Genomic DNA, 17,522 nt, shown 5'->3' with positions numbered 1-17,522 from the left:
AGATAGATAGATAGATAGATAGATAGATAGATAGATAGATAGATAGATAGATAGATAGTAAGTAGAGGCCGGATGTGGAGGCTTATGCCTGTAATCCCAGCACTTTGGGAGGCCAAGGCAGTGCAATCACTTGAGCTCAGGAGTTCAAAAACAGCCTGACTAACATGGTGAAACCCCGTCTCTACTAAAAATACAAAAATTAGTCAGGCATGCTGGTGCTCACCTGTAGTCCCAGCTACTCAGGAGGCTGAGGCAGGAGAATCACTTGAACCTAGGAGGTGGAAGTTGCTGTGAGCTTAGATTGTACCATCGCACTCCAGCCTGGGTGACAAAGCGAGACTCTGTCTCCAAAAAAAAAAAAAAAAAAATAGTGGAAAGCTTCAAGCTAAAGAAAGTGAAGTGAATGTTTACATTTATTTCTACTCCCTCCCCAAATCACACTACAACATTTAGTAAAAGTTTTTTTGTTTTTTGTTTTGTTTCAAGGCATAAATCCACAAAGACAAAGAGAATGAGAAATGAGACAACAGCAAGAAATTGGAGACGATGGAATGCAAATGGAAGAGGGGTAACTGATTTAACAGATGCAAAGAAGTTAAACCCTAAACCAACAGTGAGAAAGCAAAATATGAAAGTTAAAAAGCAGTTTTGTTGCACGTTGTACACATGTACCCTAGAACTTAAAGTATAATAATAATAAAGAAGACTTCATATGTAAAAAAAAAAAAAAAAAAAAAAAAGTAGTTTTGTTTATCCACACAACCTTCAGGACCCAGGATTTGGTAGCACCAGTGACCTCGGCGAGTCGGGGGTGAATGTGAGGTAAAAAGTGAAACTGGGCCAGGTGCGGTGGCTCATGCCTGTAATCCTAGCACTTTGGGAGGCTGACGTAGGCTGATCACTTGAGGTCAGGAGTTCGAGACCAACCTGGCCAACATGGCAATGCCCTGTCTCTACTAAAAATACAAAAATTTGCGTGCTTCTGTAGTCCCAGCTACTCTGGAGGTTGAGGCAGGATAATTCAAGCAATTCTCCTGCCTCAACCTCCCAAGTAGCAAAGGTGGAGGCTGCAGTGAGCCAAGATTGTGCCACTGCATTCCCGCCTGGGTGACACACTGAGACTCTGTCTCAAAATAAATAAATAAATTAATTAAAAAAATAAACACTGATATAATAACATTTTTTCAATGTATAGTCTCAGTGTCCCCCAGATGTCTTTATGGCTCTTTGAATTTAACTTTAAGAAGGAGTTAGACCTTGTTCTACCTTAACTTTAAAGAAGCAGTGAAAAGCTCAAATCCCCATCTTCAATCCAAGCTGGCTGGACAGACAGAAGGCAGAAAGTGTGTTTTCCAAAAAGGGGGAAAATAGAGAATTGCTTGAGTGGGAACACCTAGTACTGTCAAGGGCAAGGATTCAATATTGAAAGAAGAAAGATTAAGTGAGAGCTCATATACTTAGGAAGAATCCCTCAGCCCTCTTTCCCCACTCTGCTAGCAGCCTCCTTCTGGAAGGAGATTATAAGAGTCTTTGCTGGCAAAATCTGGTCTGGCCAAGAGAAAAGATCTAAAGATCTAAAGACATCATTGAAATGAACCAGCTAGATTACCCTACGGTGAAGGGCAGAGTTGACAGGCCCCGTCTACATGCACAGGGTTTTCTAGTAAAAGTTGAATAAAGAATATGTATTAGGTGGCCAGGTACAGTGTCTCATCCCTGTAATCCCAGCACTTTGGGAGGCCTAGGTGGGAGGCCAGGAGTTTGAGAGCAGCCTAGGCAAAGTAGCAAGATCTTGTCTCTCAAAATAAATAAATAAATTAATTAATAATAATATGTATTATGTAGAGTATTATATCACTGTTAAATTATCAGAATGTGAAATTATAGTGTGTTTGCCTCAATTCCTAGCCAACTAGGAAGTCAGAGAGAATCGTATGTATAAAAGACCACTCTCACTTCTGACAACCAACTGCAAGTCTGGGAGTTCCCAAAACCATCCTCAGGTTGATAATCCTCTAGAAGGACTGACAGAACTCACTGAAAACTACTCATGGTAATAGTTTCTACAGGAAAAACATACAGATTAAATTTAGCTAAGGGAAGAAGCACATAGGGCCAAGTCAGGGATGGACCAAATGTGGAGCTTCCCTTGTCCTGTCTTCATAGAGTCAGAACACATTACTCCACGAAAGGATAAGATAATGAACACCCACAGAATTTTCACCGAGATTCATCCAATTGCTAGTATTGTGCTATGTTTGTGATGTCTCTTTCTCTCTATATATATATTTTTATATATTATCTATCGTCTACCTATTATTTATCTAACTTCCTATCTATCTATGCATGTCTTTTTTTTTTTTTTTTCCTTGCTGAAACTATCTTCCAGTGTTGATGTATACAATATGCACCAAGTGTTCCTAACCAGGGAAGCTCACCCAGGCCTAAGTGTTGAGAGTTTTATTGGGACTTCATTATATAGGCATGATTGACTAATTGTCCCTGTGGTTGATCTCAAACTCCAGGTCAACTGATACCACGTGAACCAGAGCCCCCACCCTTCCAATGAGAACATGACCTAGAGAAAAAATAAAAATATAAGAGAAAAAAAAGCTAAACTAAAATCCAAAGCACCTTCACTCTAAATAACATGTCAGTCTTTCTGGTGTGGCCAGCCCCTGCCCTAAATCACATTGTTAGACTATCCAGTCTGACACCAGGCGCCCTGACAAAGACTCCCGTCAGGCATAACATTCCAAGTACCCAGAGATTACATCCATGAAGCCTAGGGCAAAGGCCAGAACTTCTACTTGGGCAAAGCCAAATTCTTTACTACATAGTGTTTATATAAGGTAACATCCTTATTATTGGAAGTGTGCTAAAGTTTTTTAGGTGAAGCACCATATTGTCTACAGCTAACTTCTAAATACTTGAGCAAAAATATGTGTGTCTGTGTATGTGTGTGTGTTTATGCATGCGCATGGGTTGACAGAGAGAGAAAGAAAACGTGTCAAAATGTGAACAATTCAAGGATCTAAGTCAAGGGTGTATGGATATTTATTGTACATTACAAATCTTCTGTCGGTTTTTTATTTTTTCAAAATGAATATTGGGGAAGGATTTTAGTAGGCTTTTCAGTTTAATGGAGGGTACCTTTATCAGAATAAGAGATAGAAAGGTCTCGGGCCGGGCGCGGTGGCTCAAGCCTGTAATCCCAGCACTTTGGGAGGCCGAGACGGGCGGATCACGAGGTCAGGAGATCGAGACCATCCTGGCTAACACAGTGAAACCCCGTCTCTACTAAAAATACAAAAACTTAGCCGGGCGATGTGGCAGGCGCCTGTAGTCCCAGCTACTCGGGAGGCTGAGGCAGGAGAATGGCGTGAACCCGGGAGGCGGAGCTTGCAGTGAGCTGAGATCCGGCCACTGCACTCCAGCCTGGGTGACAGAGCGAGACTCCGTCTCAAAAAAAAAAAAAAAAAAAGAGATAGAAAGGTCTCACCTTTAATCTGATCTCTGCTCTGAAGGCTTCATTCAAATGACAGGTTTTCCTGGCATTACCCCTTTGATCTGAATTTGCCCTGAGGCATGTTAAAGTACTAAGGAGTTTTAATAATAGGTGTGAAACCACCTCCTTAATGTGATCTTTGCCTGGAGACATTTTAATCAAGTAATAGGTTTTATAGGGTACTTTTTTCACTCAAAACTTTTATAAACTCTCATCTTTTTCTATTTAGGATCTAGAAGCTCAAATGCTGGTGAGGATGTGGAGCAAAAGAAATTCTCATTGATTGATGGAAGGAATGCAAAATGGTACAGCCATTGTGGAAGACAGTTTCTTACAAAACTAAACCTACTCTTACATCCAGCAATTGTACTCCTTAGTATTTACCTAAATAAGTTGAAAACTTATGTCCTCACAGAAACCTGCATACATATATTTGGAGCAGCTTGAATTATGATTGATAGAACTTTAAAGCAACCAAGCTGTCCTTCAACAGAAGAATGGATACATTAACTCTGATATAACCAAGAAATGGAACATTATTCCATGCTAAAGAGAAATGAATTATGTTGTAAAAAGACATGGAGGGAACCTAAATATCTATTACTAAGTGAAAAAAAAAACAAACAAACCTGTAAAGACTATATACGTATTGTACCATATGATTCCAACTATATGACCTTCTGGAAAAGGAAGAACTATGAAGACAGTAAAAATTTAGTAATTTCCAGGGTTTGGAAGGAGGAAGAGATGAATAGGTATAGAACAGAGGATTTTTAGAGCAGTGAAACAATTCTGTACAACACTATCATGGTGGACACATGTCCTTATACATTTGTAAAAACCCATGAAATGTACAACAGCAAAGTGAACTCTAATGTAAACTTTGGACTTTAAGTGATAATGAGGAGTCAGTGTAGGTTCATTGATCCACAAATACACCACTCTGGTGTGGCACGGCGATAGAGGGGGATGCTGTTCATATTTAGGGGTAAGGGGCATATGGAAACTCTCTGTACTTTCCACTCAATTCCTCAGTGGACCTAAAACTGCTCTAAAAAATAAAGTCTATTTAAGAAAAAATTTTTGGGTCAGGCATGGTGGCTCATGCCTGTAATCCCAGCACTTTGGGAGGCCGAGTTAGAAGAATCACTTGAGCCCAGGAGTTCAAGACCAGCCTGGGCAACATAGTGAGACCCTGTCTCAAGAAAGAAAAAGTTGGAGAGAGAGAGAGAGAAAAGAAGGAAGGAAGGAAGGAAGGAAGGAAGGAAGGAAGGAAGGAAGGAAGGAAGGAAGAAAAGAAAGAAAGAAAGAAAGAGAGGGAAAGAAAGAAAGAAAGAAAGAGAGAGAGAGAGAAGGAAGGAAGGAAGGAAGGAGTGAAGGAAGGAAGGAAGGAAGGAAGGAAGGAAGGAAGGAAGGAAGGAAGGAAGGAGTGAAGGAAGGAAGGAAGGAAGGGAAAAGGAAAGAAATTTTCTGGGCCAGGTGTGGTGGCTCATGTCTGTAATCCCAGCACTTTGGGAAGCCGAGGTGGGTGGATCACTTGAGGTCAGGAGTTTGAAACTAGCCTGGCCAACATGGTGAAACCTCATCTCTACTTAAAATACAAAAAAATTAGCCATGTGTGGTGGTGGTCGCCTGTAATCCCAGCTACTCAGGAGGCTGAGGCAGGAGAATCACTTGAACCCAGGAGGTGGAGATTGCAGTGAGCTGAGATCGCGCCACTGCATTCCAGCCTAGGCGACAGAGTGAGACTGTCCCCACCACCCCTGCAAAAAAAAAAAAAAAAAAAAGAATTTTTTGAATGCTAAACCCTTTAATGGGAAAGCATACTGTACTCTCTGTACTCTATTCCAAGGCAAATTGAGTTTGAGAAGCCAAGGTATTTTCAGCTTCTCACTCTGGGAGACAATCCAGACCTTTTAGGAGTGGTGTCTACGTTGTGGGTTAATGTAATGCAGAAGCTAATTAAGTCTCTACTGTCCATCCTGGTGGCCACTAATCCTATGTGGCTATTGAATATTTGAAATATGGCTAGTATGAATTAAGATGTGGTGCAACTGTAATACACATTGGATTTTGAAGGCTTAGTACAAAAAAGGAATGTAAAATACCTCATTAATACATTTTTATATTAATTACATATCAGAATGATATTTTGGGTATATTGAACTGAATATACCCAATTGAACAAAATACATAATTACAATTAATTAACTGATCTCACCTTTTTTTTTTTTTTTTTTTTCCATTGTGATGGAGTCTCACTCTCTCACCCAGGCTGGAGTCCAGTGGCGTGATCTCAGCTCACTGTAGCATCTGCCTCCCGGGTTTAAGTGATTCTTGTGCCTCAGCCTTCCAAGTAACTGGGATTACAGGTGCCCACCACCACACCTGGCTAATTTTTGTATTTTAGTAGAGATGGGGTTTTGTCATTTTGGCCAGGCTGGTCTTGAACTCCTGACCTCAAGTGATTTGCCTGCCTTGGCCTCCCAAAGTGCTAGGATTACAGGCGTGAGCCACTGCACCTGGCGTGATCTCACCTCTTTAAAAACTTTTTATATGTGGCAACTAGAAAAATTTTAAATTATAGATGTAGTGCATATTATATTCGATTGGACAGTGCTGCCCTAAGCAGAAAATTCCTGCTGATTACTTTGGCAAGAGCAATTCACTAACAAACTTGGGCAGTTAAAAATGTGTTACTACAAATAAAAAGGTGTTATTAGTGTTGGCTGGACAAAGGTTCTGGAGGATTCCCATTATTTGGTACCCTACTTACATTTTGGAAAAACAATATTGCACCCAGGGGAATCTTCCTGGACCCTTTCCATCAAGTTATTCAGAAGAAAATGTAATTTTTTTTTTCTATTCTAGTGACAATTACACTGTCACTGATGGTGTAGTTGCCCCAAATAATACAATTGGGGTTACAGGCAGAGCATGTATTTAATCCATGCGAGGTTGGATGTTTTATGAAGGGATAAAAACCTCCGGAAGTTACTTTGAGCAAAAGTCTGGAAACTACTTATAAAGATATTGAGACTACTTATAAAGAATATCTACATCTAACGTGAAATGAAATTGTAACTTAAATATACTGTAATCTATACATGCTGTGGCTTTTACAAGCTGATTTTTCAGAACCTAGACAACATTATAAAAATATAAATCTAGGTCGGGTGTGGTTGCAGTGAGTGGAGATTGTGCCACTGCACTCCAGCCTGGGCGACAGAGTGAGACTCCCTCAAGAAAAAAAATTATATATATATATGTATGTATATATAAATCTACATACAGTTTTAAAGGACTATGATGATTCTTTTATCATGGTGGTAGATTACATTTTCTAAATTCATGAAGAGCTTTTCAAACGTTAAACTATATAATTATATAATAATAAATAATATATGTATTAGTAATAAGATGCTGTTTATCCAAACACTTATAATAAAGAAATTGGATTGCAAAGGAAAGCTGTTTGGGATAAAATATAAGTAGAGACACTAGTGCCAAGAAAAAGACTTTAAACACAGTTTTTTGGTTTTTTTGTTTTTGGAGATGGAGTCTCACTCTGTTGCCCAGGCTGGAGTGTAGTGGTGCAATCTCTGCTCACTGCCACCTCTGCCTCCCAGGGTCAAGGGATCCTCCCACCTCAGTTTCCCCAGTAGCTGGGATTACAGGCACATGCCACCATGCCCAGCTAATTTTTGTATTTTCAGTAGAGACAGGTTTCTCCATGTTGGCCAGACTGGTCTTGAACTCCTGACCAGGTGATCTGCCTGCCTCAACCTCCCAAAGTGCTGGGATTACAGGCATGAGCCATCACACCTGGCCTGTTTTTTTCTTTCACGTTGCTGCCTAACAAAGGTCTATAAAATAGAGTTAACAGGGAAAGGATTATTTGGAACCAGGGCGACAATCTCTCTTAAAAGGTCAATGTGAAAGTCCTTGGCCTCTGTCTTTGTTCTCGACAAAGTCCCTCTCCAGTCATTTCAGTGGCCATGTAGGGCAAAGGAAACAGAATAGTCATCAGAACTATTAGAACCAATAGTTAGTAAATAAATTCAAGTAAAAAGTAAATTTATACAAATTTCAAGGAATAATTATTTGGTGAGCCAGGTAGAAAGATGGGTCTTTTATCTGCCCGCCTTGGCCTCCCAAAGTGCTGGGATTACAGGCGTGAGCCACTGCGCCCGGCCTAAGATGAGTCCTTTAAAATAGAAAGAAATTCAGATTGACGTAAGTTTCCCAGCAGTGAAATTGAATGTCAGAACACAGAAGAGTAATACCTTCACTGTACTCAAGGAAAGAAACTGATGCAAAGAGTTTTTATTCAGACAAACTGTCCTTCAAACTTAAAGGTTACAGACAAACACCTTTTTAAAATATATATATATATATACACACACACACACACATATATTTATTTATTTATTTGAGACGGAGTCTCGCTCTGTCACCCAGGTTGGAGTGCAGCGGCATGATCTTGGCTCACTGCAACCTCTGTGTCCCGGGTTCAAGCAATTCTCTGCTTCAGCCTCCCCAGTAGTTGGGATTACAGGCGCACGCCACCACACCCGGCTAATTTTTTGTAGTTTTAGTAGAGATGGGGTTTCACCATATTGGCCAGGCTGGTCTTGAACTCCTGACCTCGTGATCCACCTGCCTCGGCCTCCCAAAGTGCTGGGATTACAGGCATGAAGCACTGCGCCTGGCTGACAAATACTTTTAAGATGCAAGAACCCACAGAATATTGACTATATAAACAATACTCTTGAGGAAACTACCAGCAAACTACAGCCAGCCAAGAGAAAATGAGCAAACTTTAGCTACAGGACTGAGAGTAAGAATCAAATGTTTTTAACTCCAGATTTAAAACAAAAATAAGGCTAGGAATAAGAAAGATAAAGGTGAGAATGAGGATGACAGAATGTTACATACTATGACAATGTAGGAAAACTTGAACTGCCAAAAATAAATGGAAGAAAGGAGAGAGAATTTGGAAGTAGCATAAGTCTTGAAAGCTTCATCTGTAATTGCTCAGAATTTAAAGGTATCTTTAAGGGTGGCAAGTCAAGCAGAAGGATAAATGTACAAAGGTAAGCCCTGAGTCAGGTAATGTTATTTACTAAAATTGAATGGAGAAAGAGAAGGAGGTTAGACAGGAGGAAGAGGATACAGCTCATGTTGTGCATGGCAGGGAAGCAATAAATATTGCTTAAGAGGAAAGATAATATATAAAGGTGTCATTATAAAAATAACCATGAGAAAAATAAAACAGCATTTAAATAGCAGAAGACTGACAGAAACAACAGCAATGAAAAGCAAAATTAAACTTCTTAATTATTAACTACAACAGACATACAGAAAAATACATAAAACATGAATTACAGAATAATCAATAATTATAAAGCACATATGTATTAAGCACTACCCAAGTCAGGAAATACAACATTACTAGCATTCCTTCCTGATCATAATCTCTTCTCCTATATAGATAGCTACTATCCTGACTTTCATAGTAATTACATGCTTTTTTTGTTTATAGTTTTACAATCTATGTATGCATTTCTAGTTTTGCCTATTTTTGGACTTTATATAATATAATCATACTGTATTTATTCTTTTATATGTTATTTATTTTATTTAAAAATGTGTTTCAAGAGTCATTCACTATATTGCATCTATCTTTAGTTCCTTTTCTTGGAAGGATAGTATTCTGTTGTTTGAATATAACAACAATTTACAAGACTATACTTTCAGGGATATTTTATTTTATTTTATTTTGAGGCAGAGTCTTGCTGTGTTGCCCAGGCTGGAGTGCACTAGCATGATCTCAGTACCTGAACCCTCTGCCTCCCAGGTTCAAGTGATTCTTGTGCCTTAGCCTCCTGAATAGCTAGGACTACAGGCACACATCACCATGCCTGGCTACTTTTTGTATTTTTAGTAGAGACAGGGTTTCGCCATGTTGGCCAGGCTGGTCTCAAACTCCTGACCTCAAGTGATCCACCTGCCTTGGCCTCCCAAAGTGCTGGGATTACAGGCGTGAGCCACCACGCCTGGGCTGTACTCTTTTAATGATGTTTTCAGAAAAACGAAAGTTCTTATATTTAGTGTAAACCAATTTATCATGTTTTTCTTTATAACTAATGCTTTTTGAAACTAGATTAAGAAATCTTTCTCCATCCTGAGGTCATAAAGGTATTGTTTTTTATTATCTCCTAAAAGTTTTATAGCTTTCTCTTTCATGGTAGATCCATATCCTCTGGAGTTATTCTTGTGAGTAGCACTAGTTACTTTAAAAGGTGAGAACAAGGATCTAGGTTTAAAACAAGGAAAATTGTTGAAAGTGTATAAACAAAGCCGTAGACTCATCAGGTCCCTTTTCCAGCTGGGCATAACCAGGCAACAATCTCTCCAGATAAATGATCCAGGAAGGGCTCCAGACTTAGGCACATCAGGTGCACCAGATGACGGGGGTTTGTACAGGGGCTAAAAAGAAGAGAATGCGTGAAAGTTTGGTTCTTTTCTCTATCTCTGGACCCTGAACTCATGCAGCCAGGTATATGCTGCCTGGGAGATTGGAAAGTTCTTTTCTGAATAAATTGAATCACTCTAGAAAAAAAGACCTCCAGACAAAAACATTTGTGGATACCCAATACATAGGTCTACCAGATCACCTTATATTGTAGCCCAGTGCCTAACAAATTACCCCAAATATAGTGGCTTAAAACAACAAACATTTATTATCTTACAGTTTGTCCAGGTCAAGAATCAAGACATGGTTTAGCTGGGCACCTCTGGCTCAAGGTCTCTCATGAGATTACAATCAAGTTATCAGCCAGGGCTGCAGTCTCATGCGAAGATTCAACTGGGGTAAAGATCCGCTTCCAACCTCAATTATATGGTTATTGCTCACAGGATGAGTGGGTATCTCCACAGGGCCACCTCAGGACATGAATGCTGTCATCTCCCAGGGTAAGCAACATGAAAGAGAGCACCCACGATGGAAGACTAAGCTTATTTATAAACTAATCTTAAAATGGACATCCTGTCACTTCTGTCACATTTTATTTGATAGAAGCAAGTCCCTAACTCCAGCCCATACTAAAGGAGACATGACTATATAAAGGTATTGCGAATATTGGGAATCCCCAAGACCACCATGATTTCTGACCTCAACTGCAAGCCTGGGGTCCCTGAGACACTGTCATATTTGACAATCTGTTAGAAGGACTCAGATAACTCACTGAAGAGGCACATGGGACAGTGTCCAGGAGAGTTGTTTTTTTTTGTTTGTTTGTTTTTTTACTTCAGCTGTTGTTTATTGACATACAGGTAGGCTCTATAGCAACAGGCCCGGAGGCGCTGCAGTAGTTGGGGAAAATGGAAGGTGGAAGGTGGAGTGTTTGCTGCAGGACAGCTTAGTGGAGGGCAGGGACAGGTGCAAATTGGGGAGGCCCGGGGTTAGGGGAAGCAAGTAAGGGCCAGGGCCAGAGTCGGCTTAAATGGAAAAACTGCCCCATACCCTAAGGCCCCTAACTCTCACTGGCTGTTTCCTGACCCCAGGCCAGCAGTGGGAGTCCTCTGGACATCTGTTTTCTAAAGGAATTGAACAGAGTTCACACAGGAAAAGAAGCTGTGACCCCCTTGCCATCTGGCTCCCGGGGCTTCCAGTTGGGCATTCCTCCTTCTTCCCTTGATTGGGTGGGGCCATATGATAGGCAGCCAGGCTCTGGGCTGTCCCACCAGAGCAGGCTGTAAACACGGCCATGTTTCAGCAAGGCGTTTATCTTCTCCTCTGGTGTCCCAGCCCACCAGTGCCACCTTACAGCCCAGGGTGAGCTCTACAAGCGTTGCTGGCCTAATGGATGGTTTGGAGAAAGGAGGTGGGATGGGCTGGAGGAGGGGCTCTGGGGTCTATCACCACACAGAAACAACACGCATGGTGTTGGTGAAGCCAGAGCCAAGGCGCCACCCAATCAGCGCAATGGCCACATCTCACTCCCTCCTTTTTTTTTTTTTTTTTGAGACAGAGTCTCGCTCTGTTGCCCAGGCTGGAGTGCGGTGGCGCGATCTCGGCTCACTGCAAGCTCCGCCTCCCGGGTTCACGCCATTCTCCTGCCTCAGCCTCCCGAGTAGCTGGGACTACAGGCGCACGCTGCCACGCCCGGCTCATTTTTTGTATTTTTAGTAGAGACGGAGTTTCACCATGTTAGCCAGGATGGTCTGGATCTCCTGATCTCATGATCCGCACGCCTCGGCCTCCCAAAGTGCTGGGATTATAGGTGTGAGCCACCGCGCCTGGCCCACATCTCCCTTCTTAAAGAAGCTTCCGGCCTTGTCAACATTCATGGCCAAGTTCACCCAGCGGTCCACATCCTTAGCCCTGGCCTCCTGGACTGGGTCCTGGCACAGCACAGGGAAGATGCCATGGTGCAGGTGGGCCTGACCAGCTGTCTGGGGATTCCATGTCACAGCAATGATGGGGGCATGTGGGCGGTATCTGGCCACCTGGTGAGCAGAACTGCCAGACTTGGTAAGGACGATTATGGCCCCATTGCAGCACTTGAAGGAGGCCTCGTTGGCACCCACGGTGGTGGCTTTAGTGGGGTCGCTGGTAATGGTCGCCAGGCAGGGAGAGTTCCTCAAATAATTGCAAGTGGTAGATGGCGTCCTCTGCCTCATGGGCAATCAGGTGCTGCTTGCGCCCAGCCTCCAGATAGTCCCCTTTGGCTGTTTCTCCAGACAGCATGATGCAGTTGGCTGCATTCAGGACTGCATTGGCCACATCACTGTTAATGACAGACTTCCCAGCTCCGCTGCACCACCCAATCATCATCTTCTGAGCAAGAAAGACCTTCTCTGCAGGAATCTCAATGCCTAGATCACCGCCAGCTACCATGATCCCATCACTGGCCTCTAGGATTTCATCAAACCTCAGAATGATTCCCAATTTTGCTGATTACCTTGATGTTCTTTCCCTTCTCTCCCAGGGCCTTCCTAACTTCATGGACATCAGATGCCTTGTGGATGAACGACGTAAACACCATATCGACATCCTGCTCGACCCCAAACTTCGGGTCCTGGATGTCCTTTTCTGACACAGCAGGCAGGTCCACAGCAGCCCCAGGAAGGTTCACACCCTTCTTGCTGCCCAAGGAACCACCATTTTCCATCTCCGTCACCAGGAAGTCAGCACCTTTCTGCTTTACCTGGAGAGAAATAAGCCCATCATCCATGTAGATCTTGCTGCCCACTTCCGTCACCTTGCAGATGTTCTTGTAGTCCAGCCACAGGATATTCTCATCACACTTTTTCATGTAGGCATTCTCCAGCATGATTTTGAGAGTGGCTCCCATCTTCAGCCCCACCTCCGCGGTGCTGCTGTCCTTGATGAGCCCCGTTCGGATCTCAGGTCCTTTAGTATCCAGAGCCAAAGCAACGTGCCGGTAGAGGATGGGGTCAGAAGCAAAAATTTCCGTGGCTGTGTGCACGTTCTTGATGCTCTCCACGTGGTACTCATGAGTTCCATGAGAGAAGTTCAGACAAGCCACATTCATTCCAGACTTAATCATCTCCTTCAACTTCTCCACCGATCGGGAAGCTGGGCTATTGGTACAGATGATGCCAGTGTTCCAGGCCGTGATGGGTGGTATGTGAATGTCCAGGCGGCACATGTGCTCCAGGAATGTGTCAGCTACATGGCATGTAGCTGCTGGGTCTGAATGAAGGCAGTCCCGGCTTCCCTATGGGGCTTCGACATGGCTGCTGAGGTCCTCTGGTGCTGACCGACTTGGGCTACACTGCAAAGGCGAAGAGGTCAGGAGCCCCGGGATGTGCAGCTGCTGTGCCCCAGGAGAGTTTTAAATGCAGAGCATCTAGTTGTCCTCTCCCAGTGGAGTTATGCAGACAATTCTTACTTCTCACAGTAACAATGTGTGATAATACACATGCAATATTCCCAGCCAGGGAAGCACCTCCAAGCCTTGGTGTCTAGCATTTTTATTAGTCATGTAGACATGGCTGACTGCCTGTGTGACTGGCCTTCATGTCCAACCCCCTCCTGAGGTTGAGCTGACAATGCATGGTTCAGAACCCCTACCATATATCACACTGTTAGCACAGACCATCTGGCATGGCCCAAGGCCCCCAGGTAAACAAAGAACATTCCAACAGTTTAGAGATTACCTCCCAGAAAGTGAGAGTAAAGGCCAGATACTTCCTGGGGCAAGGTTAATACTTTTGTTGCACAAGCATGAATACCAGGAGGTGAGGATCACTGGGTGCTACCTTTCGGGTTTCCTACCACACTCACCATTTAGAAAACTTCCCAACCTGAGCTTCTGATTAGCTTTTAAGTGCCTCATTCTTATTTTTAAATTAATTTATTTTATTACTTTTTTTTTTTTTTTTTTTAGAGACAGGATCTCGCTCTGTCACTGGAATGCAGTGGTGCAATCATAGCTCGCTACAGCCTTCAACTCCTGGGCTCAAGCGAACCTCCCACCTTAGTCTCTCAAGTAGCAAGAACTACAGGCATGCGCCACTATGTCCAGCTTTGGTGCTTCATTCTTAAATATGGTTGGATAGGGCCGGGCGCGGTGGCTCAAGCCTGTAATCCCAGCACTTTGGGAGGCCGAGACGGGTGGATCACGAGGTCAGGAGATCAAGACCATCCTGGCGAACACGGTGAAACCCCGTCTCTACTAAAAAATACAAAAAACTAGCCGGGCGAGGTGGCGGGCGCCTGTAGTCCCAGCTACTCGGGAGGCTGAGGCAGGAGAATGGCGTGAACCCGGGAGGCGGAGCTTGCAGTGAGCTGAGATCTGGCCACTGTACTCCAGCCTGGGCGGCAGAGCGAGACTCCGTCTCAAAAAAAAAAAAAAAATGGTTGGATGACCACCCCTTTTAGGAAAGTCTCCTATATAAGAGAGAGGCCAAAATAAACCATGAGGGAAAAGGAACTTAAAAGGAAACAGGCAACTGAGAAAATAAAACTAAACTAAAAAACCAACCAACAAACAAAATAAGACAACCCCTACAATATTGCTGGAGAGATCAAATATAGGATCCATAAGACAAAGAACAGGCTAATGCAGAAAAGATAACAAAAGGCCAGGCGCTGTGGCTCACGCCTGTAATCCCAGAACTTTGGGAAGCAGAGGCGGGTGGATCACGAGGTCAGGAGATTGAGACCATCCTGGCTAACACGGGGAAACCCCGTCTCTATTAAAAATACAAAAAATTAGCCGAGCGTGGCGGCGGGCGCCTGTAGTCCCAGCTACTTGGGAGGCTGAGGCAGGAGAATGGCGTGATCCTGGGAGGCAGAGCTTGCAGTGAGCTGAGATCGCACCACTGCACTCCAGCCTGGGCGACAGAGCCAGACTCTGTCTCAAAAAAAAAAAAAAAAGATAACAAGAAAGGGCCCTTAGAGGTTAAAACATGATAAACTAACTAAAAATTAATAGCTTGACTACATTTTGGGAAACTGGGAAGGGGAAATGTTTGTGTATTGGTGTGTGTTGCAAGGGCTACGATCTAAGTTAGCTAAACCCTCATCATCCAAAGTAGTAAATCAAGGGTGGATTCAGGGCTTGTAGGGCCAGAAGCATACATGATTTGGAGGATGCTCTTTAAGATATTTTTTTTTTTTTGAGGCGGAGTCTCGCTCTGTCACCCAGGCTGGAGTGCAATGGCCTGATCTCAGCTCACTGCAACCTCCGCCTCCTGGGTTCAAGCGATTCTCCTGCCTCAGCTTCCCAAGTAGCTGGGACTACAGGCACGTGCCACCATGCCGGGCTAATTTTTTGTATTTTTAGTAGAGATTGGGTTTCACCATGTTAGGCAGGATAGTCTTGATCTCCTGACCTCATGATCCTCCTGCCTTGGCCTCCCAGAGTGCTGGGATTACAGGTATGAGCCACTGTGCCCGGCCAAATTTTTTTAAAATGTATTTTTTAAGACAGTCTCACTCTTTCACCTAGGTTGGAGTGCAATGGCATGATCCTCCTGCCTCAGCCTGCTGAGCTGGGACCACAGACACACACCACCATGTTTGGCTAATTTTTTTTTATTTTTTATTTTTGGTAGAGACAGGGTTCTCAATATGTTCCCCAAGTTGGTCTTGAATTCCTGGGCTAAAGGGATCCTCCTGCCTCGGCCTCTCAAAGTGCTGGGATAGCAAGCGTGAGCCACAGCACCAAGCTGAATGCTATGTAAGAAAATAAAATTCCAAATTCAATGGTTAAGAATAGGGCCTTGGAGAAGGCCCATGAAAATGAGGGACTCTGAAACTTAAGCTTTATTAGCTTCACAATAAATCTCCCTCTCTAGCCAACAGAAAACATCTAAAATTGAAAAATCAAGAAATAAGAGTTTTAAAACTTTGTTTAGAAATGCAAAGCAAGTTCCAAAAGAAAAATCTGAGTAAGTTGAATGTTAGGGGTTATGGGAATTGTGGTAGAATATGATAGGCCAAAGAATTGCTCTTTCTTTAGGCTAGAGTGCAGTGGCGCAATCTTGGCTCACTGCAAGCTCTGCCTCCCAGGTTCATGCCATTCTCCTGCCTCAGCCTCCTGATTAGCTGTGACTACAGGCACCCACCACCACACCTGGCTAATATTTTGTATTTTTAGTGGGGCTGGGTTTCACTATGTTAGCCAGGAGGGCCTTGATCTCCTGACCTCGTGATCTGCCCGCCTCGGCCTTCCAAAGTGCTAGATTACAGGCGTGAGCCACCACGTCCGGCCAGAATTGCTCTTTCTTATAATAAGCCCTGAACACTATTTGACTTCTTGTCCTATGCAAGGACCTCCTGTTTAATTCATTTATTCTTTTATTCTCTTTTAACCCATGCCCCACTCCTTTGTTGTAGCACTGTTTTAATGTGTTTAATGGTATTTAAAAACAAATTAAAAAAAAATTTTTCTGTAGAGACCAGATCTTGCTATGTTGCTCAGGCTAGTTTTGAACTCCTGGCCTCAAGCAATTCTCCTGTCTCCCAAAGTGTTGTGATTACAGGCCTGAGCCACTAAGCCCAGTCTTAATGGCATTTTTTGATGAGTATGTTGAAAGAAATTGGCTGCTGACTCCTTCCCCTGAGATCAAACTTAAAGAAACTACAGGAATCCAGGAAATAACAAGCAAATCGTAAGAAGCTCTGGGTAGATAAAGGATTGTTTTGAACTGGTGTGTACGTGCATATTGGGGGAATTGAGGTGGTGGTGGTTGCAGCCTAGGACAGAGAGCATTGTCTAGGCTATGAGAGGGCAACTTGGACAAAAAGCTTTCTTTCCTCTCACCTGTGCAGCTCCCTGGCTTTGGGACGATCATCATCAGTTCGTTTTTTTGTTTTTTGAGACAGAGTCTTGCTCTGTCACCCAGGCTGGAGTGCAGTGATGTGATCTTGGCTCACTGCAACCTCTGCCTTCTGGGGTTCAAGCGATTTTCATGTCTCAGCCTCCCGAGTAGCTGGAGTTACAGGCATGTGCCACCATGCCCGGCTACTTTTTGTATCTTTAGTAGAGATGGGGTTTCACTATGTTGGCCAGGCTCTTCTCGAACTCCTCATCACTAGCGTTTACAACAGAATCTCTACTGTCCAGACGGGGTACCTTTAACTTACAATGTTTCAGCATTTATGAGGATAACATGATCAGGTAATCATGTGATAAATAAATACATATGTTTTCATACATCACTTGGACTGTGAAGATGTCAATAAATATAGTTTTAGGAAAAAGAAGGCAAGGCCATGTCATGAGGACTTAAGGAACTGATGCTTAAGAAGACATATTGCTGGCCGGGCGCGGTGGCTCACGTCTGTAATCCCAGCACTTTGGGAGGCCGAGGTGGGTGGATCACGAGGTCAGGAGTTCAAGACCATCCTGGCTAACATGGTGAAACCCCGTCTCTACTAAAATTACAAAAAATTAGCCGGGCGTGGTGGCGGGCGCCTGTAGTCCCAGCTACTTGGGAAGCTGAGGCAGGAGAATGGCATGAACCCAGGAGG

The 17,522-nt window shown here is 43.3% G+C and overlaps 1 protein-coding gene and 1 pseudogene across 2 annotated transcripts in view; one reads left to right on the top strand and one right to left on the bottom strand.

The window, feature by feature from the left end:
• The window catches only part of BCAS2 (BCAS2 pre-mRNA processing factor), a 33,968-nt gene extending 33,257 nt beyond the window's left edge, over window positions 1-711 (top strand). The window contains exon 7 of the mRNA XM_021922440.2: window positions 487-711. Within this exon, the coding sequence (XP_021778132.1) occupies window positions 487-691 (205 nt within the window). The 3' untranslated portion in view covers window positions 692-711. The remainder of the gene's footprint in view (window positions 1-486) is intronic.
• Window positions 712-11,740: 11,029 nt separating this feature from the next.
• LOC101022608 lies at window positions 11,741-13,899 on the bottom strand (annotated as a pseudogene). Its single transcript, XR_004176933.1, has one exon. The product of XR_004176933.1 is annotated as a pyruvate kinase PKM pseudogene (transcript).
• Between the last annotated feature and the right edge of the window lie 3,623 nt (window positions 13,900-17,522).

Source organism: Papio anubis, chromosome 1 (genome assembly GCF_008728515.1).
Source record: "Papio anubis isolate 15944 chromosome 1, Panubis1.0, whole genome shotgun sequence".
Lineage (NCBI taxonomy): Eukaryota > Metazoa > Chordata > Mammalia > Primates > Cercopithecidae > Papio > Papio anubis.
Note: the sequence above shows the minus strand (reverse complement) of the source record. Positions and strands in the feature narration are given on the sequence as shown.